The 19,998-nt window shown below is 40.8% G+C and overlaps 1 protein-coding gene across 1 annotated transcript in view; it reads left to right on the forward strand.

Moving 5' to 3' along the window:
• The window catches only part of LOC111960734 (solute carrier family 12 member 5-like), a 313,247-nt gene that overhangs the window by 205,730 nt on the left and 87,519 nt on the right, over positions 1-19,998 (forward strand). The window contains exon 4 of the mRNA XM_070439127.1: positions 8,519-8,665. Within this exon, the coding sequence (XP_070295228.1) occupies positions 8,519-8,665 (147 nt within the window). The remainder of the gene's footprint in view (positions 1-8,518; positions 8,666-19,998) is intronic.

Raw genomic sequence — 19,998 nt, forward strand, 5'->3', positions numbered from 1 at the left:
AGTCAGGTTCTGACCGAGTTGTGCTTATTTACAGGTCTGACTGACCGTGCTGTGTTACAGGTCTTTTAACCTTTATCTTAACTAGGCAAGTCAGTTAAGAACAAATTTATTTACCAATGACGGCCTGGAACAGTGACCAGTGCTTGCCTTGTTCAGGGCAGAACAACAGATTTTTACCTTGCCAGCTCAGGGATTTGATCTTGCAACCTTTCGGTTACTGTCCAACACTCTAACCACTAGGCTTACCTGCCGACTGACTGGCACTTATGCTACAGTCTGACTGAAGTGTCGTTACAGGTCTGACTGACCAGTGCTTTCGTTTACAGGTCTGACTGACCAGTGCTGTGTTACAGTGTCTGACTGACCAGTGCTGTGTTACAGGGCTGACTGACCAGTGCTGTGTTACAGGTCTGACTGACCAGTGGTGTTTACAGATCGACTGACCAGTGCTGTGTTACAGTTGACTGACCAGTGCTGTGTAACAGGTCTGACTGACCAGTGCTGTTTTACAGGTCTGACTGACCAGTGCGTGTTACAGGTCTGACTGACAGTGCTGTGTTACAGGATGACTGTGACAGTGCGTGTTTACAGGTCTGAGTGACCAGTGCTGTGTACAGGTCGAGTGACCAGTCTGTGTTACTGGTCTGAGTGACCAGTGCTGTGTTACTGGTCTGATGCCAGTGCTGTGTTACAGGGCTGACTGACCAGTGCTGTGTTACAGGTCTGACTGAACCATTTTCCCCATCTATTTCTGTTTGGTTTCAATCTATATTTTGTTTTTGGTTATTTTTTCTGTCTCTCTGTTTACCTTCCTCATTTTTGTCAGTCCTTTTTTACCTGGACTGTTCCTCTGCATTAGCGTTTAAGTTACTTACTTTTACAGTCTTTTCAGTTGGTTCTTTTATCTCCCACTATATCCCTGATCCTGATCCCTGCACCAACCTCCTCATAGAGTTGAGAGATAGATATATCGGATTCGGTACTCCTCCAATGGTAGCGCCGGGCAGCAGAGGCTAATCTTCCCGGTCACCTTCCCCGGCCCTTCGATACTTAATTAGCCCGCTCGGTACGCCAAGCAGCTGCTTCTCCAATCAGCAGCCCATTTCAAAGGCAATCTCCCCATCACCAGGAGAGGCTTTTCATTAAGGCAGCCGATGGTGTTTATCATTCCGACAGCGATCCCTTTCTCTCTCTCCTCTCCTCTTTCCTCCCTCTCCCTTTCATCGTCAACCCATTGAGTATGACGGCTGGAGCGTTTTGTACGGCGCAGTGTGAAAAGAGAGATTAGAGGGTTTTCATACCATGCAACATCAGGGAACAGTCTGGAGGTTGCCGGGGTTAAGATGGAAACCGTTTCCCCCAATCTGTGGGGGCTGAGTGTTTTTCCCCTGTGAGTTTATAATGGGAAGAATGATGATGGTGTGGTGAAAAATACTGCATCCCCATCTCTAATGGTGTTTTCCTTCCAGGTCATTGTGTTTTACAATGCCTCTTCATTTTCTCATTAGAAGCCCCAGTCTGACATTAGTATTCACGGTGGTAGCCTTGCGAAGTTTGTATCTTGAGTAATGTTGCTTTGTATTATACTACAGTTGCGTCTGCAGTTTGACCGTGTTCATAATCGAGGGAAATGGAGATTTCACAGCTTACATATGCCCCTACTTAGCAAACAGAAAGTGGGGTTAAATCTTAACAGTATTCATTGTTATCCTGTAGCAGAATATTCCAGCAAGCAGGAATGACCATGTAGTAATAATTCTGGCCTGCAGCACTTCATGTTCCTCCTATGTACTTGGCTAAATGACACACATGCACATATAGACATAGGCACTTTTTCTACCCATGCACAAACATCTCCCCCTTCCCCCGCTCTTTCTCTCTCTCCTCTCCCTTTCCCTCTCTCTCTCTCACACTCACCATAGACATATACACACACACACACACACACACACACACACCACACACACACACACACCACACACACACACACACACAAACACAAACATTTCTCTTCTCCCTCCCTCTCCTCTCCTTCTCTCTTCTCCCTCTCCCCGCCTCTGTCTCTCTCCTACACACACACAAACACCATTGACACGTGGTGTTTATCCATACCTATATGCGGACATTTGGAGGGAGATATTTGGTGCCCTCTCTCCTCTCTCTCTCTCTCCCCCTCTTTAGTAATTCAGCACACCTGAGCTGAAACGCATTAGCCCTGTCAGCTACTGTTTGCGCAACAGAGCGTGAAGATGGCCTTGCAAGCTCCTAGCACCCGCTCCCCACACCTCTCGTTGCACCTCAGCACTTGTATTGCTTTAGAAGTCGAGGTACAGCATCTGCGCTCGCTCTGCTTACTATATTATCACCTCAATTGTACAGTACTGTATACCCTCCCAGCTACGTCAGCTTTCTTCCAGACAGTTACCGCAGTAGTAAGTTCAAGTCCACTCTTCTCTTTTCCCCTCAGCAACAGCCTTCTTTCTTCTCCTCTYCTTTCTTCTTTTTTTTCCTATTTCCTAATCTCCTCAGCTCTATTTCCCCTCCTCGTTTTTTCTCTCGTCACGTCCTCTGCAGCTAGGTCGTCCATTTACTCTCCTTTCCTCTACCTTTTTTTCTCTCTTCTTCTTTCCTCCTCCCTCACCTCATCTCCTCATTTCTCTTCTCCTCTTCTCTCGCCTGACCCCATTTATCTCCTTCTCCCCACCCGAAACCCATCTCTTATACCAGGAAAAAGCTGTCCAAATGCCTTAACCAGTCCTCTGTATATCCTCTTAAGCTGCCTACACACTACATGACACACAACACTGAACAGAGTTCTAAAAGCACATGTAATGGCTTTCATGATGGCATTTATGTAATGCATGAGACAATAAATATCAAACGTGTTTTGCTTTTGTTTAGGATCTGTAGASAGCGCTCGTAGAACCTTACACATAGCACGAAAGAAGGAAGGCAGCAGTCCCACTCCTCGAGTGCTTGTTCTATATTGGATAGAGACGGTGAGATRGAGAAAGTTGAAAGAGGGTTTGTGTCAGAAGGGTGTGGGCCAGATTAGAGTACACACCGACACATGTGGTCTGAAGTCAGCGACCATAACAGCTAAACAACCCCAGGCCATGAAGGGTGCATTTGTAAAGAATCCTTATCAGCCTCCAGTGTCTGTGTCTGTGGAGAACAAGAGGGACCTGTGAGTGGTCTCAGGTGGCTGTGGTGGGCTAAGGGTCGAGTGAGGGGGTGATTGAGTAAGGGGCGGCGAGGATGGGGGCACCTGGGTGGCGAGGTGGCAGAGAGCTGGTTCTGAAGCAGCTGTTACGAGCGCGCTGGGGGGGGGGGGGGGTTTGGCAGGAGGTGGAGCCTGCTGTGGGACCTCCGCACCTGAGCCAGATAGCACTGGGCTGACTGCGTATCCCAGGGGGTCGTGGGGCAGCTGTCTCTTCTCAACACTGCGGCGCCAACCCGTAGTGTCAACGCCGCCGCTGTGTTCGCCGTCCTCGGCTGTTCCAGCTCCAACGGTCTCCGAGGGAAATCGTCATGCTGCTAGCTACCAGCCGATTTTCTATTGGGCCTCACTTGTTCTCCGGATTCTAGAAGTCTAGGTCCGGGATTGTATGACACTCCTGGTCCAGGAATGAAATGCCAATTGAATGCGAATGGAAGTGGAGCTCCCTAAAATAGAGGCATTGGATCCCCCGAGTAATTCAATAGAAACAAGTGTCCCATCTGCTGTGGCTACTTCTCAATGTAAACTAATTAGACACACTCTTTTTTTCTTTTTTTGCGATACGTTTTGTCTTCCCAATCTTGTGGCATTTTGGCCAATCTCAACAAGTGTATTCTTCTTCATTTTTATTGTGTAGGCTACAGGACATGCTCAYTGTCTATCTGCCTGGTAGCTTTATAATAATCTTACTGAGACCCTGCATGTGTCCCAAATGGCACCCTATTCCCTACATAATGCACTCAGGTGGCTGCACTATCGAGGGAATGAGGTGCCATTTGGGACCGAAAGTTAACAAACAACCCTATGTTGTAAACAGTGTTGAAGCTTTCACAGCTTTTTTCCAATCTGGGTGTATGTTTTCTGCAGGGATATATTGTGTATTGTTCGCCATCGAGACCGCTCCGACAGTAGACTGAGATGCAGGGCTGAGGGTCTTTTGTGTTGCTCTACTGTGTGTGGAAGCGCTGAAAATGACATAATTTGCCATATGGAGAACAACTACGGAGGGCTTTCTCTCACTGTGATTGTTGCTGTATTCCCCCTTTGTGGGGTCTTGTTGCGTATGGGTATTTGTCCACCCAGTGCGAATGGTGTTGTTGAGAATAGAGTGTAGATAGAAAGAGCCCATTGATATACACATACAGTAGCTAGGAGACTTCCCAAATGGAACCGTATTCCCTTTATAGTGCACTACTTTTGACCAGGGCCCATACTGTCCTGGTTTGGATGTTTTCTTTTCACATGGTCCTTTCTAGCGCGATTCTAGGAACTATGGTGGATGCCTAACCGGGCCATCGCTGTACAGCTCAGCTCAGTAGTGTGAAAAGGGTATTAGAGGGAATAATGACGCAGCTATCAAATGGAATTCACAGAGTAACACTGTAGTTTGTTTTCACTGATTTAAGATGTGTTCCGGTTGAAAGTGTCCATTCATACGGTGTCCATATTAGGACAGTCTCAGGACTTGKCCTAATATGGACACCGTACATAAAGGTCAACTGGGGAAATCAGAAGTTTACGAGTACTCTTCAGATACTTTTTTGCAGAGGGGTGCTCTGTTAATTTGACCGCCCTCCGACAGAGTGGTTGTGCAAAGGATAGGAAGTTAGCAAAGCGATACATCATTCAGCATCATAGTACCTATAGAAAATACATTTAATCTTGTGTGATTTGTTACACACTATTGTGTGCTATGTAAATGGAAGGATACAGTGTTGTCACTAGTAACGTACAGTAGATGTTATTAGAATCTGACCCCTATACTCCGGCTATAGTCCCCTGATCATGTTTCTGCAGGGACAGCGATTTACAGCAGTTTTTCAACTCTACACCAAAGTACTGATGGAAGGTGTACTTTCAGCCCACTACACCTGGAGTGTATTGTATATTACATACGTCCCTGAGGGACCCCCAGCCACTCGTATGAAAGTTCATGGAAATTCTATGTTCTTAATTATAGCCATGTTAAAGAGTGGATGAAAGATCGATGAAAGTGGTGTAAAGTTGGAAAAAGACCTGACAAATGTTGGCTCTCATTGGATCATTTAATATTCTGTGTTTGATCAAAAAATCCACTTAATTCTCCTGCATAATTTTTTATTTAAAAGAGAATATTTCAGCCACATGTCATGCATATTTTAATCACATTTTTGTTTAGACCAAACAGACATTCTAGCATCTACCTTTCGGTGTATCTTTCACTCATTTAGCGTAGGGGAAAGGTCAAAACAAATCCATTAAGCGCATAATAATTCAACCTATTACATAATAACTTAACTTTAAACAGTACCACTGCCCCCGTATTGAAATCACTATTAACCATGCAAAGTGTATTCATCTAATAACTGGAGCTGTTTCTGGAAATGGTGTATTGGTGAAATGGAATGTAAAGCCTATACAATTTGAAGGATTCAAAAATAAAAGTATGATAATTGCAAAACCCAAATGCCATTCAATTATTTGAAAAAGTCAATTCCATTCTGACAAAAGTCATGACACAAAAATCTGACAGCAATCTCTAAATAAGTGGAAGGCCTAGGAAACTTTAGAGTTTGAATTTAGAATAGAACATAAACTTTATTGAGATTCTTGCCGCACACTGCACACTGAAGGGCACAGCCACAGCAGCTCTCTCATTTGCATAAGCCAGACCCCAGGCAAACTGTGAGAGTCATTGCCATAAGGAGAGAGAGATGACAAAGATGGACTGGTGTTTGTTCTTTGCCGCCCCCATAGGGAACGTGAGAATGCGTGGTTTTGATCATTGATTAAAGGTGAATAACATTCCCAGTATAAATCATCCTTGTGGTGTTGCTTGCGGGTGTAAAATAGGATTTCAAAGAATAGATGTTAGGTGAACTGTCAGATAAAAACCAACAGAGGGAAATGAACAAAAACAGGTCAGCTAAAGTGTCAGCCCCTGAGTACAGTATGGTGTCCCCTAACGGACAAAAATATCGACAGGGGGAAATAGGCTAGAAGAAGAGATTCCACAAAACATATGGGGCTGAATCTTACATTGAGTTACAAAATAAGGATTTGGCCCAGATTAACCATAATTCAGGATTACTCCAGCCTACTTTACTAGAGTACCTTACCACATTGGTGTGGAAGATATATTTGACTAATAGTCTCAGTGGTCAGGTTTGATACAGAACAACATAATATGTTGAACAAACTGGATTCGGACCCGGGTCTCATGCCCGCCACAAGACTCCACAATCCCGCTCGACTAAACCTAGTCTTCAGGTTTGCAGGCAATGTAACATTGTCTACACAGTTTCAGCAGCATTTCTCAAGTGATGAGCTTTCTAAGTGGAACTCTGCGTGTGCACTTGGCCTGTTGTTCCTCGGGAAAATGAGAATATAATTATGTTTGTGTGACTTTTTAAGACTCTCCAAACAGGCTCTTATTAATATCCGAAGCCCAGCTTTTCAAATCAAATTATATCAGACCCAGAATTTGCACGCTTAATATTCATTTAAAGTCAGGAATTCATCAGGATGCCCTTTTTTCCTCGTAGATGATTTAATTAAAAAGACTAGTTTCTCAAACTCAACAGCTGCTGCCAGTACAAGCCCCAGGAATGTTCTCTCGCATTAGTCAGTGCCCCCCAGGCCTGGAAAACTCTCAGAATCGCAGTTAAGAAGCATTAAAGTATCAAAGTTAACATTATGCTCAAGAAACATTACAACCATCTCGTCCTGTTGTGTTCTCAAGGTCTTTATGTCATCACTTTCAGCTTCATATTGGACAATGACTTCCTTTTAAAGCCATTACTGCTTCACAACACTTACAGATACACACCAGACTGACACAGCAAAAACAATGTCTGTAGATAAGCCTATTTTAAAAGAGTTGTCGGCCAGCCCTCTTCACATCCTCATCGATCCTATTCATCAGATCAGCGATGTCACCATAGAAATAGAATCACTAGAATAGGCCTTCCTCCTGGGACTACTTCCTGCTTTACTCCTAGATTGCAGATGACAAACATTAAGACAACGGGTGTCTGATATCTCATAACTCTTTGCAACAATGGGACCAGCTATGCTAGTCAGCAACGGCACTGGTAGCTAGCAACGGTGCTGGTCACAGATTTGTGACGACGCTGTCGTAACCTGTATATTTTCGATCTAGCTTTACTCCTATGGGTACACCCTAAATAGCCGCCGGTCCAAGCATTGTGATATCATTGACTTGTTAAGGGACTTCCGCTCTAGTGATTATATTTCTGTGGATGTCACAGCCATTTAAAATTACAGATTGTGCTGTAATTATATCTATTGAATTGCCTCAATTGAGGTTAATTGTCAATTGTCATGATTTTGAAGTCGAAGTTTGACATTTACAGTGATTTTACATTGTCAAGAGCATATCATAAATGATTCWTTCTGCAAGGAAGCTGTGTTCCACCCATTTTGAACTAATTTCCTCACTATTTTCCCCCTGAGACTCTGATTATGCATTCCAAGTGAAAGTGCTGAGATGCAGCATAAGTCTTTGATTTTAAATCTCATAAGAAATTGCCAGCGAGGGTCTGTTCACTCACTTAGGATCACCACTGGATATTTGGACAATTCCGTTTTATTGGCACAAGTTGTCCTTGAGTCAGAAATGAATGACTCCATTATGCATGTGGGTCAACTGTGGCGCACTTCAACTGTAACACACTCACACGTGCGCACACACGCACACACACACATACACATGCACACACACCTAGCCAACCATGCACTCATGCACACACATACACACATACAGCCCCACAAACACACACACACACACACACACACACACACACACACACACACACACCACATAAAACACATCCCAAAAAACAGGAGGAGAAACTGCCCATTAATAAATCTAGCAAACAACACAGAGCCTCTCCACCCATTTTTTTATCAGTAATTGCAGTCCATGGGTTGGCCTTGAAACTCTGTCAATGTGCCATCCAGCTCCTAGGCCATTCATTCCCATGGGAGGAAAGAAAATATACAAATACTCTATGGAAAAACCGAATAGTATCAGCGTGTTTTTAATAAACTGCCATATTGCACCCGGGGTTAGAATTACTCTCTTGGTGGTGCTGTAGTCCTAGTGGACTGTGTACGGTTGTAACTTTCCCMAAATTCCCAGGTTTCCCTGAAATTCTCGTCTGAGAAATCCTTGGCTATGGTTACTTGTCGCGTGGTTCACACATCCATTTCTGTTACAAAAGCATGTGATAACCCAGTCATTAAAGACCTCATGTACCTAAAGTGTGTGTCCACTTCCTCTTCCCCTCCATACAGGCTCCAGCGCTGGGGACCCTGATGGGAGTGTACCTCCCCTGCATCCAGAACATCTTCGGGGTGATCCTGTTCCTGCGGATGACCTGGATGGTCGGCATCGGAGGAGTCATTGGCTCCTTCATCATCGTCTTCATGTGCTGTTCCACTGTAAGTACCTGTGTTCAAATCTGAGACACCTACATGCAGGGATGGAAATTAAGCTAYCCCGCTAGCCTGTGGCTAGTACTTTTTAGACCGAATTAGTACAAATTGCAGTCTACTAGCCTGGCTGGCCAGTGCCCAAAATCCTTAACTTCCATCCCTGCCTGCATGTAATGAGACTGTGTTAGCCTTTTGAGCTAATGTCTAGGCAGTCTAACCTCTACGGGATGGGAGTCCCTAAACCATGATGGTTGTTGCTAACGTGCGCTAATGTGACTAGAATGACGTTGTATACAACAGCCAACTTTCCCGGGACATAGACATGTCTTATATGGGCCGAAAACTGAAATTCTTGTTAATCTAACTGCAGTGTCCAATTAACAGTAGCTATTACAGTGAAAAAATACCATGCTATTGTTTGAGGAGAAAAAACTTTTATCACGGCAACTGGTTTGATACATTCACCTCTGAAGGTAAATAATGTACTTACATTCAGTAATCTTGCTATGATTTGTCATCCCAGAGATAAAATGTAGCATAGATTTGTTTTATTCTTATGTTCAAATGTAGGAACTGGGGTCTACAGTTTGACCCCACTGCTGTCTCTGGCTCCACACCCACCCYGCCCGGCCATCTAGATGTGTGAAAGTTAGTGTATAAGCTAATGATCCATCATGTATGACATTCCTGGGAGTGTGTAAGCTTACATTTATACATTATTACCATAGCATTTTTGTATGTTCTCTATAGTTATGTACTTGAAAATGTATCAATTGACCAATTTCGGCACATTTGGGCAAACTCCTGGCAGACTTGATACAAAATATTGTGCAGTAATGTAATTCTTCCCTCAATCAGTCTGAAACTTTGCACACACACTGCTGTCATCTGGTGGCCAAAGGCTATATTACACCTAGACTCCTATCTGAAAGAATGGCCTTTCTCTTGCATTTCAAAGATGATGGAAGAAAAAAACATAACAAAAAAAGCTAAATTTTTTTGATTGTATTATCTTTTACCAGATCTAATGTGTTATATTCTCCTACATTAATTTCACATTTCCACAAACTTCAGTGTTTCCTTTCAAATGGTATCAAGACTATGCATATCCTTGCTTCATTTTAGGTGAAAAAAAAATGAAAAAAGGTTACGATCGTTTGTCAATGTCTTCATGTGCTGTTACACTGTAAGTGTCTTTCAAATCAGTGCAGCAATATCTAACAAGTCATCTAACAATTCCACAACAACTACCTAATACACACAAATCTAAGTAAAGGAATTTAATAAGAATATATACATATAAATATATGGATGAGAAAATGACCGAGCGGCATAGGCAAGATGCAATAGATGGTATAAAATACAGTATATACATATGAGATGAGTAATACAAGATATGTAAACATTATTAAAGTGGCATTATTAAAGTGACTAGTGATCCATTTCTTAAAGTGGCAAATGATTTCAAGTCTGTATGTAGGCASCAGCCTCACTGTGTYTGTGTTACTCATGGGGTTGGGGGGTTGAATTTGGGGGTGGACTGCATGCTAGACTGTGTTAGACTGATGAGMTAAAGCCTATGCTCCTTTGTTAATGTCTTCATGTGCTATTTCATCCTAACTACAGTGCCTTCAGAAAGTATGTACACCTCTTCACTTTTTCCACATTTTTTTGAGTTACAGGCTGAATAAAACATGTATTAAATTACAATTTTGTGTCACTGGCCTAACCACAATCCCCAATAGTGTCAAAGTGTAATTATTGTTATTATTTTTTTTTACAAATTAAATATGAATGAAAAGATGAAATGTCTTGAGTCAATAAGTATTCAACCCCTTTACTATGGCAAGCCTAAATAAGTTCAGAAGTACACATTTGCTCAACAAGTCACATAATAAATTGCATGGACTGATTTTTGAATGACTACCTCATCTCTGTACCCCACACATCTGTAAGGTCCCTCAGTCGAGCATTACATTTCAAACACAATTCAAACACAAAGACCAGGCACACTTTGGATGGTGTATCAATACACCCAGTCACTACAAAGATACAGGCGTCCTTCCTAACTCAGTTGCCGGAGAGGAAGGAAACTGCTCASAGATTTCACCATGAGGCCAATGGTGACTTTAAAACAGTTACAGAGTTTAATGACTGTGATAAGAGATGGATCAACAACATTGTAGTTACTCCACAATACTAACCTAAATGACAGAGTGAAAAGAAGGAAGCTATTCCAAAACATGCATCCTGTTTTCRATAAGGCMCTAAAGTAAACAAGAAACAAACTTTATGTCCTGAAATCAAAGCGTTATATTTGAGGCAAATACAACACAACACATTAGTGAGTACCACTCTTCATATTTTCAAGCATGGTGGTGGCTGAATCATGTCAAGGGAATGCTTGTCATCGGCAAGAACTAGGGATTTTGTTTTGGGATAAAAATGAATGGAATAGCACATTTTGCCAAGCACAGGCAAAATCCTATAGGAAAACCTGGTTCAGTCTGCTCTCCAACAGACACTGGGAGACAAATTCACCTTTCAGCAGGACAATAACCTAAAACACAAGGCCAAATATACACTGGAGTTGCTTACCAAGGTGACATTRAATGGTCCTGAGTGCCCTAGTTACAATTTTGAATTAAATCGGATTTAMAATCTATGTCAAGATTTGAAAATGGCTGTCTAGCAATGATCAAAAACCAACTTGACAGAGCTTGAAGAATTTTGAAAATAATAAAGTGCAAATATTGTACAATAGAGGTGTGCAAAGCWCTKAAAGACTTACCCAGAAAGACTCACAGCTGTATTTGCTGCCAAAGGTGATTCTAACATGTATTGACTCAGGGGTGTGAATATTTATGTATATTAGATATTTCAGTRTTTCGTTTTCAGTAAATTTGCTAAAATTTCTAAAAACATGCTTTCACTTTGTCATTATGAGGTATTGTCTGTCGATGGGTGAGAGAAAAATAATCAATTTAATCAATTTAATTTTGAATTCAGGCTGTAACACAACAAAATGTGGAATAAGTCAAGGGGTATGAATAATTTCTGAAGGCACTGTATGTTTATTTACATGTATATTAACGTAACCTTTACTCGGCTACGTAGCCCATTAAGAACAACTTTTCTTTTACAATAACAAACTGGATGGTTAAGAGGTGAACAGTTTAAAACAAGTGACAATGTKTCCTAGCCACCATTGTCAGCACAACCATTTTTTATGCTATGCCCTTAGCACCGAACAAGGTGTCACTGAGCAGTGGCAGCTACAGTATGATTGGGTTTGACTGTTTGACATGTGTTTGTCATAATACAGTACATCACATTGGTTTCTCCCGAATGATTATCAATGCATGATTCTCATTCTGTACTACCAAAGAGAGGAGGTGCACTTACATATACCAGTAGACTCCATTTTATTGCAAACATGTCAACTCAAGTCAGCGCCAATGTTCTCTCTATGGGTTTGACTTCAGTTTTGATCCCATGAAATGCGGATCAATGCGATGGCTCGTTTAAAAGCTACCGAATATTACACTGAACAAAAATGTAAACGCAACATGCTGGTCCCATGTTTCATGAGTTCAAGTAAAAGATCCCAGAAATTTTCCGTAGGCACAAAAAGCTTATTTATCTCAAATTTTGTGCACAATTTGTTTACATCCCTGTTGGTGAGCATTTTATCCTTTGTCAAGATAATCTATCCACCTGACAGCTGTGGCATATCACAAAACTGATTAAACAGCATGATTATTACACAGGTGCACCTTGTGCTGGGGACAATAAAGGCCACTCTAAAATGTGCAGTTTTGTCACACAACACAATGCCACAGATGTCTCAAGTTTTGGGTGAGCATGCAATTTTTTAATAATGGATTTAATGGTGCTCCGTGGGATGTTCAAAGTTTCTGATATTTTTTTATAACCCAACCCTGATCTGTACTTCTCCACAATTTTATCCCTGACCTGTTTGGAGAGCTACTTGGTCTTMATGGTGCCACTTGCTTGGTGGTGCCCCTTGCTTAGTGGTTTTGCAGACTCTGATTCCTTTCAGAACAGGTGAATATATACTGAGATCATGTGACAGATCATGTGACACTTAGATTGCACACAGGTGGACTYTATTTAACTAATTATTTGACTTCTGAAGGTAATTAGTTGCACCAGATCTTATTTAGGGGCTTCATAGCAAAGGGGAGGAATACATATGCACACACCGCTTTWCTGTTTTTTATTTTTTAGAATTTTTTTAAACAAGTAATTTTTTTAATTTCCCTTCACCAATTTGGACTATTTTGTGTATGTCCATTACATGAAATCCAAATGAAAATCCATTTAAATTACAGGATGTTATGCAACAAAATAAGAAAAAACGCCAAGGGGGATGAATTATTTTGCAAGGCACTGTATAGTCTATTAAGCAACTAATTCTAAACATTGAGAAATATTGAAATTTCATCAATCACAAATTACATGAACCTCTCCTGGACTAGATTAAAAAAAAAAAATACTAAACCCTCCCCTTTTGAAAGAACATGACCCTCCCCATTTTCCTCAAGGTAACCATTCTGTCAATTTTGATCATTCCCTATGCATGTATTTATAATGTACTTACCCAGGAGCAAGCAAATTAATATAAAGTGAAGTGGCATGTTTAATTACTTGGTGGTTACAATGTAACAACYTTTGCAGACAATAGGCTAACATGCTGACCACACCGGACACGTCRCGTGCGCGAGCGTCGCAAGATACATTTAGAAATCCATGTTATTCAATTATTGCACCCACACTGCTTGCGCGCGCCAACGAGCGTCTGCGATACCAAGGTCTAAAATAGAACTCCTTTCTATTTCTGACACAGATCGCGCTGAAAGTCCTGCCTCTCCCATCTCCTCATTGGTTTATAGAAGCAGGTACCCTTGTGCCTCCTCATTGGTTATACCCACATGGGTGATTAAAAGACGAACTGTTTTGCCGGTTGTCGTTGTAATACTATGAAAGTTTAGATGCCGATCACCATATAAGTTCAAAGATGAAAAAGCCTGGAAGGAGGAGAGATGACTAGAAATGATTCGGTTGACCGTTTTAGGTGTGGATTAATTGTCGGAGTAGAGGACCTTGTGCATTTCAGGTAAAATAACAACTCAATGTTTATATCCCAGGACAAATTAGCTAGCAACAGCAAGCTAGCTAAATAGGACAATTAGCTAGCAAGTGCAAGCTAACTAGCTAAATCGCCATACATGTTTAATGCTTTTCGACCTGTCCCCAAATTAATGTAATTGGTTCAGAGTTTGTTTTGATATTTTAACCTGCGTGTCGTGATCGCGTTTGGTGTAGGGGGACAAAATAAATGTATGCATGATAGTGCACAATGGCGCACGCACGCAGCCGGTTTGGGTTCCGTGTAACCAGGAGAAATAAGGAGACAAGAGAACATTTTGATCATATTCAAACCATTCAAATATAATTCCACATTTCAAACTTAAAGCAATAATTATTTGTAAAATGTACTAACTAGATAGTAAAACGTACTAACACAGGTTGGTAAAGCTAGCTAGCTAGCATTTCCCAATTTTACACTAATGTAGCTAAGCACTGGCACAATGTCAACACGTTTTCCAACTCTGTCAACAAATGATACAAAATTGCCATAAAACATATAAAACATTTAGTTCCGATGTTATTTCACTATTACAAACCTTTATAAGCACAACAAATTAAGATACAGAAATAGCAAAATAGTGCAGTATGAAGATAGGCAGAAATTTCTTCTCCAATAGAAATCCCCGATCACACTTATTGGTGATGTCATGGCGACGTTGGCTAGCTAAGCTCATGCGCAGAAACATGTCATCGGGTCTAACGGCCATCTCACACCGAACAGCTCATGTGGAGGCCATCAAATCAAGAACAAGATTTATTGGCACATACACCGGATAGGTACAGTGAAATGTGTTGTTTTACAGGGTCAGCCATAGTAGTACGGTGGCCCTGCAGAAAATTAGGGTTAAGTGCCTTGCTCAAGGGCACAATGTAAGGTTTTTCACCTTGTCAAAGGCACTCGATATAAAGTTATTTTTGACAAAAATTTTAACGTGTCAGTTTGTCACTTTCACAGGGTTGGAGTAATAACATTGTCACGCCCTGGCCTTAGTTATCTTTGTTTTCTTTATTATTTTAGTTAGGTCAGGGTGTGACATGGGGGATGTTTGTGTGTTTTTGTCTCGTCTAGGGTGTTTGTATTGTCTAGGKKYTKTTTGTAGAGTTCATGGGGTTGTGTTCATTGTAGGTGTTTATGTAAGTCTATGGTTGCCTAGATTGGTTCTCAATTAGAGACAGCTGTCTATCGTTGTCTCTGATTGGGAGCCATATTTAGGCAGCCATAGTCATTAGGTAGGTTGTGGGTGATTGTCTATGTGTAAGTTGCCAGTGTCTGGYACTTATTTGTTTTGTATAGCTTCACGGTCGTWGTTTTGTTTAGTGTTCTTCAGTACGTCGCTTAAATAAATACATAATGTATTTATATCACGCTGCGCCTTGGTCCTCTCTTTCACCCGAAGACGATCGTGACAAACATGTTCAACTACTTAAGACATTGGCTCAAATCTAGGTTGTGCCTTAAGATGTCGAGAAAATGAACAACTAAGGAAGAATTTTTCACTTCTCTCATTGACTTGTCAAACCCCAAACCCCGGCCTGGTCTGCTTGGTCTGTTTCGCAAGTGTCCCCGGAAGTCTTGCGATGTGCCTCTGGGTTTAGAAACTCAAATAGCATGTGGCTTCCATTTTGGCTGCAGAGGACAGTGTGAGAGGTCATTGTGACATTTTTCCTGTGAACTCTCAATTCTACAAAAACGCAAAAGAAACTCATGAAACATTTTGTGACATTGTACGTTTGCACATTCAAAATAAGAAAATAAGAAGCCAGAAGAATGCTGGACTGTCACCAGGAAATTATGTCACACTGACCATACACCTCTTACACTCTCTTCTGCAGCCAAAATGGAAGCCACATGCTAGTTCTGTCTCTTAATTTGTTGTGTTTATAAAGGTTTGTAATGTTCAAAAATTTAATTTAAGTCTCAAAATAGTGAAATAGCATCGATTTTGTAACAACATTGTAATTACAGAGTTGGTTGTTAAAGATTAATACATTGTAAGTACAATTTAACTAAAAGGTTTATACCTATTGTTCTCCTGTCTTCTGGTTAGCCTATTGTCTGCTGCGGTTGTTACATTGTAACTACATAGTAATTATAAAGGTTATACCCTACTGGGTTTCACYTTACATTAAGTTGCTTGCTCCTGGGTAGGTACACTATAATTACAAATACAAGTATATCCAATAAAACTACATTGTTCTTACATTACACCTGATTCAGTATAACCTTTGAGCCAGGTCATAACATAGAAATAAACAAATTGAAAATGATCGGTAGCCATTGTATCACATATGGATTCGATGGTAGTGGCACCTTGTAGTTTACATGTAACAAGGTCAGATTTTGGTTCGAGTTATTAACATGGTCAGTCAAAGGTGACTTTCAAACATGTAATTACAAAACATTAGTTGCTTAGTGGAACAAGAAATGTGTAATAACATCAGTAATTACACATGGGGATAACCTTCAGCAAGTGGACGTGTAATCCTTGTTTAATTGTGTAATAACTGATAATGCTACAACAATATTGCCAAGTAATTATATAGTAACACTTATGTAATTACTATGGTGTTACTACAGTTATTACAGTTATTACTGTTACATAGTAATAGGGGTAACTTAAAATTCTTACCGGTTCTTAAATTGTTACCGGTTCTTTTCTGCATTTGGATCTTTCTTTTGACGCAAAAACCCACTACTGGTGTGCGTGGCCAAAGAGCTCTATTTTTGTTATCCTCGCAAGGGGATAACCACATCGCAAGGGGATAACCACATTATCCTTGCAAGGGGATAACCACATTATCCTCGCAAGGGAGAAAGAGAGAGAGAGAGACTATTTTGACTCATCACACACGATGCTGATACTGTTTATTATCTATCCCGTTGCCTAGTCACTTTATCCCTACATACAGTGCATTTGTAAAGTATTCAGACCCCTTGACTTTTTCCAGATTTTGTTACGTTACAGCCTTATCCTACAATTTACAAATTGTATGTTTTTCCTCTTCAATCTACACACAATACCCCATAATGACAAAATGAAAACAGGTTTTTAGAATTTCTTTCAAATGTATTAAAAATAAAGAACAGAAATACCTTATTTACAAAAGTATTCAGACCCTTTGCTATGAGACTCGGACTTGAGCTCAGGTGCATTCTGTTTCCATTGATCATCCTTGAGMTGTTTCTACAACTTTATTGGAGTCCACCTGTGGTAAATTCAATTGATTGACATGATTTGTAAAGGCACACACCTGTCTATATAAGGTTCCACAGTTGAGAGTGCGTGTCAGAGCAAAAACCAAGCCATGAGGTCGAAGGAATTGTCCRTAGAGCTCCGAGACAGGATTCTGTTGAGGCACTGATCTGGGGAAGGGTACCAAAACATTTCTGCAGCATTGAAGGTCCCCAAAAACACAGTGTCCTCCATCATTCTTAAATGGAAGAAGTTTGGAACCTCAAAGACTCTTCCTAGAGCTGGTCTCTCGGCCAAACTGAGCAATCGGGGGAGAAAGACCTTGGTCAGGGAGGTGATGAAAAACCCGATGGTTCCAGAGTTCCTCTGTGGAGATGGAGAACCTTCCAGAAGGACAACCATCTCTGTAGCACTCCACCAATTAGGCCTTTATGGTAGTGACCAGAACTCCAAGCCCACTTGGAGTTTGCCAAAAGGCACCTGAAGGACTCTTAGACCATGAGAAACAAGATTCTCTGGTCTGATGAAACCAAGATTGAACTTTTTGGCCTGAATGCCAAGCGTCACGTCTGGAGGAAACCTGGCACCATCCCTATGGTGAAGCATGGTGGTGGCAGCATCATGCTGTGGGGATGTTTTTCAGTGGCAGGGACTGGGAGATTAGTCAGGATTGAGGGAAAGATGAACGGAGCAAAGTACAAAGACTGGGTCAGACTGGGTCAGAGGTTCACCTTCCAACAGGACAATGACCCTAAGCACACAGCCAAGACAACGCAGGAGTGGCTTCGGGACAAGTCTCTGAATGTCCTTTAGTGGCCCAGCCACAGCCCAGGCTTGAACCCGAACRAACATCTCTGGAGAGACCTGAAAAAAGCTGTGCAGYGATGCTCCGCGTCCAACCTCACAGAGCTTGAGAGGATCTGCAGAGAATAATGGGAGAAACTCCCCAAATACTGGTTTGCCAAGCTTGTAGCGTCATACCCAAGAAGAGTCRAGGCTGTAATCGCTGCCCAAGGTGTTTCAACACAGTACTGAGTAAAGKGTCTGAATACTTATGTAAATGTGTTAATTAAGTTTTTTCTTTTTTATAAACTTGCAAAGATTTCTAAAAAACACTTCCTTTGTCATTATGGAGTATTGTGTGTAGATTGGTGAGGGGAAAAACGATATAATCCATTTTAGAATAAGGCTGTAACAAAACAAAATTTGGAAAAAGTCAAGAGGTCTGAATACTTTCCTAATGCACTGTATAAATGTTATCAAAATTATCAACAGAGGCAATCTAAGTTGGTTCAGTCTGAACATCTCACCATTGGTTTGGCATTGGTAGCTTAGATGGTGTAGCAGGAGATACTCGCCCAAATGTTCACATTTTACACATGTACTGTGCCTTCAGAAAGTATTCATACCACTTGACTTATTCCAMATTTTGTAGTGTTACAGCCTGAATTCAAAATTGATTAAACCGATTTCGATTTTCACCCCCCTACACACAATAGCTCATAATGACAAATTGAAAACATGTTTAGTAATGTTTGCTAATTTATTTTAAATGAAATAGAAAAATATAACATTTACATAAGTGAATACTTTATAGAAGCACATGTGGCAGCAATTAAAGTTGTACGTCTTTCTGGGTAAGTCTCYAAGAGCTTTCCAAACCTGGATTGTGCAACATTTGCCCATTATTCTTTTCAAAATTCTTCAAGCTCTGTGAAATTGGTTGTTGATCATTGCTAGACAACCATTTGCATGTCTTGCCAGAGATTTTCATGTTGATTTAAGTCAAAACTGTAACTTGGGAATATCCAATGTTGTCTTTGTACATTTGGACTTGTTTTTAAGGTTATTGTCCTGCTGAAAGGTAAATGTGTCTGGAAAAACTCCTCAGTCCTTAATGAGTGCAAGCATATCCATAACATGATGCAGCCACCACTATGCTTGAAAATATGGAGAATGGAACCCAATAATGTGTTGTATTGGATTTGCCCCAAACATAACACTTTGTATTCAGGACAAAAAGTGAATTGCTTTGCCACATTTTTTGCTTTATCACTTTAGTGCCTTGTTGCAAACAGGATGCATGTTTTGGAATATTTTTATTCTATACAGGCATCATTCTTTTCACTCTTTCAATTAGGTTAGTATTGTGGAGTGACTACAATGTTGTTGATCCATTCTCAGTTTTTTATTATCACAGCCACTAAACTCTCTATCTGTTTTAAATTCACCATTGGCTTCGTGGTGACATCCCTGAGCAGTTTCCTTCCACTCCGGCAACTGCAATTTTTTTCTCCTGAACTTATTTAGGCTTKCCATAACAAAGGGGTTGAATACTTATTGACTCAAGACATTTCAGCTTTTCATTTTTTATTAATTTGTAGAACTTTCGAAAAACAGAATTCCACTTTGACACTATGGGGTATTGGGTGTAAATGAAGGCTGTAAATCAACAAAATGTGGAAAAAGTCAACGTGTGTGAATACTTTTTGAAGGCGCTATAAGTCTATGGCAATTGTATTGCCATTGAAATGCATTGGGAGCTCATTTAAATATTGTTGTAGTACAAAAAGTATAAGTAACATAGCAAATATTTTCTCTAACAATCTAAGTTAGTGCAGTCTGCACATTTGGAAGTTGGTTTCGTGTTAAGCTATTAAACGACTTAGTGAGCGGAATAAATCAAATAATAATAATATGAGTAAGAAAAAAATTGAGAGTTGTTCATTGCTTTGCATGCACACCACACTAGAYGTTGGACTGATATCAAATCAAATCAAATCAAATGTATTTTATATAGCCCTTCGTACATCAGCTAATATCTCGAAGTGCTGTACAGAAACCCAGCCTAAAACCCCAAACAGCAAGCAATGCAGGTGTAGAAGCTGGTGGTGTTGATTGGATAATACATGTTAAATTTACTTTTTCCTCTCGTATTTCCTCCATTAATCCTCCMTATTGTTTATGTTT

Source organism: Salvelinus sp. IW2-2015, linkage group LG1 (assembly GCF_002910315.2).
Source record: "Salvelinus sp. IW2-2015 linkage group LG1, ASM291031v2, whole genome shotgun sequence".
Classification (NCBI taxonomy): Eukaryota; Metazoa; Chordata; class Actinopteri; order Salmoniformes; family Salmonidae; genus Salvelinus; species Salvelinus sp. IW2-2015.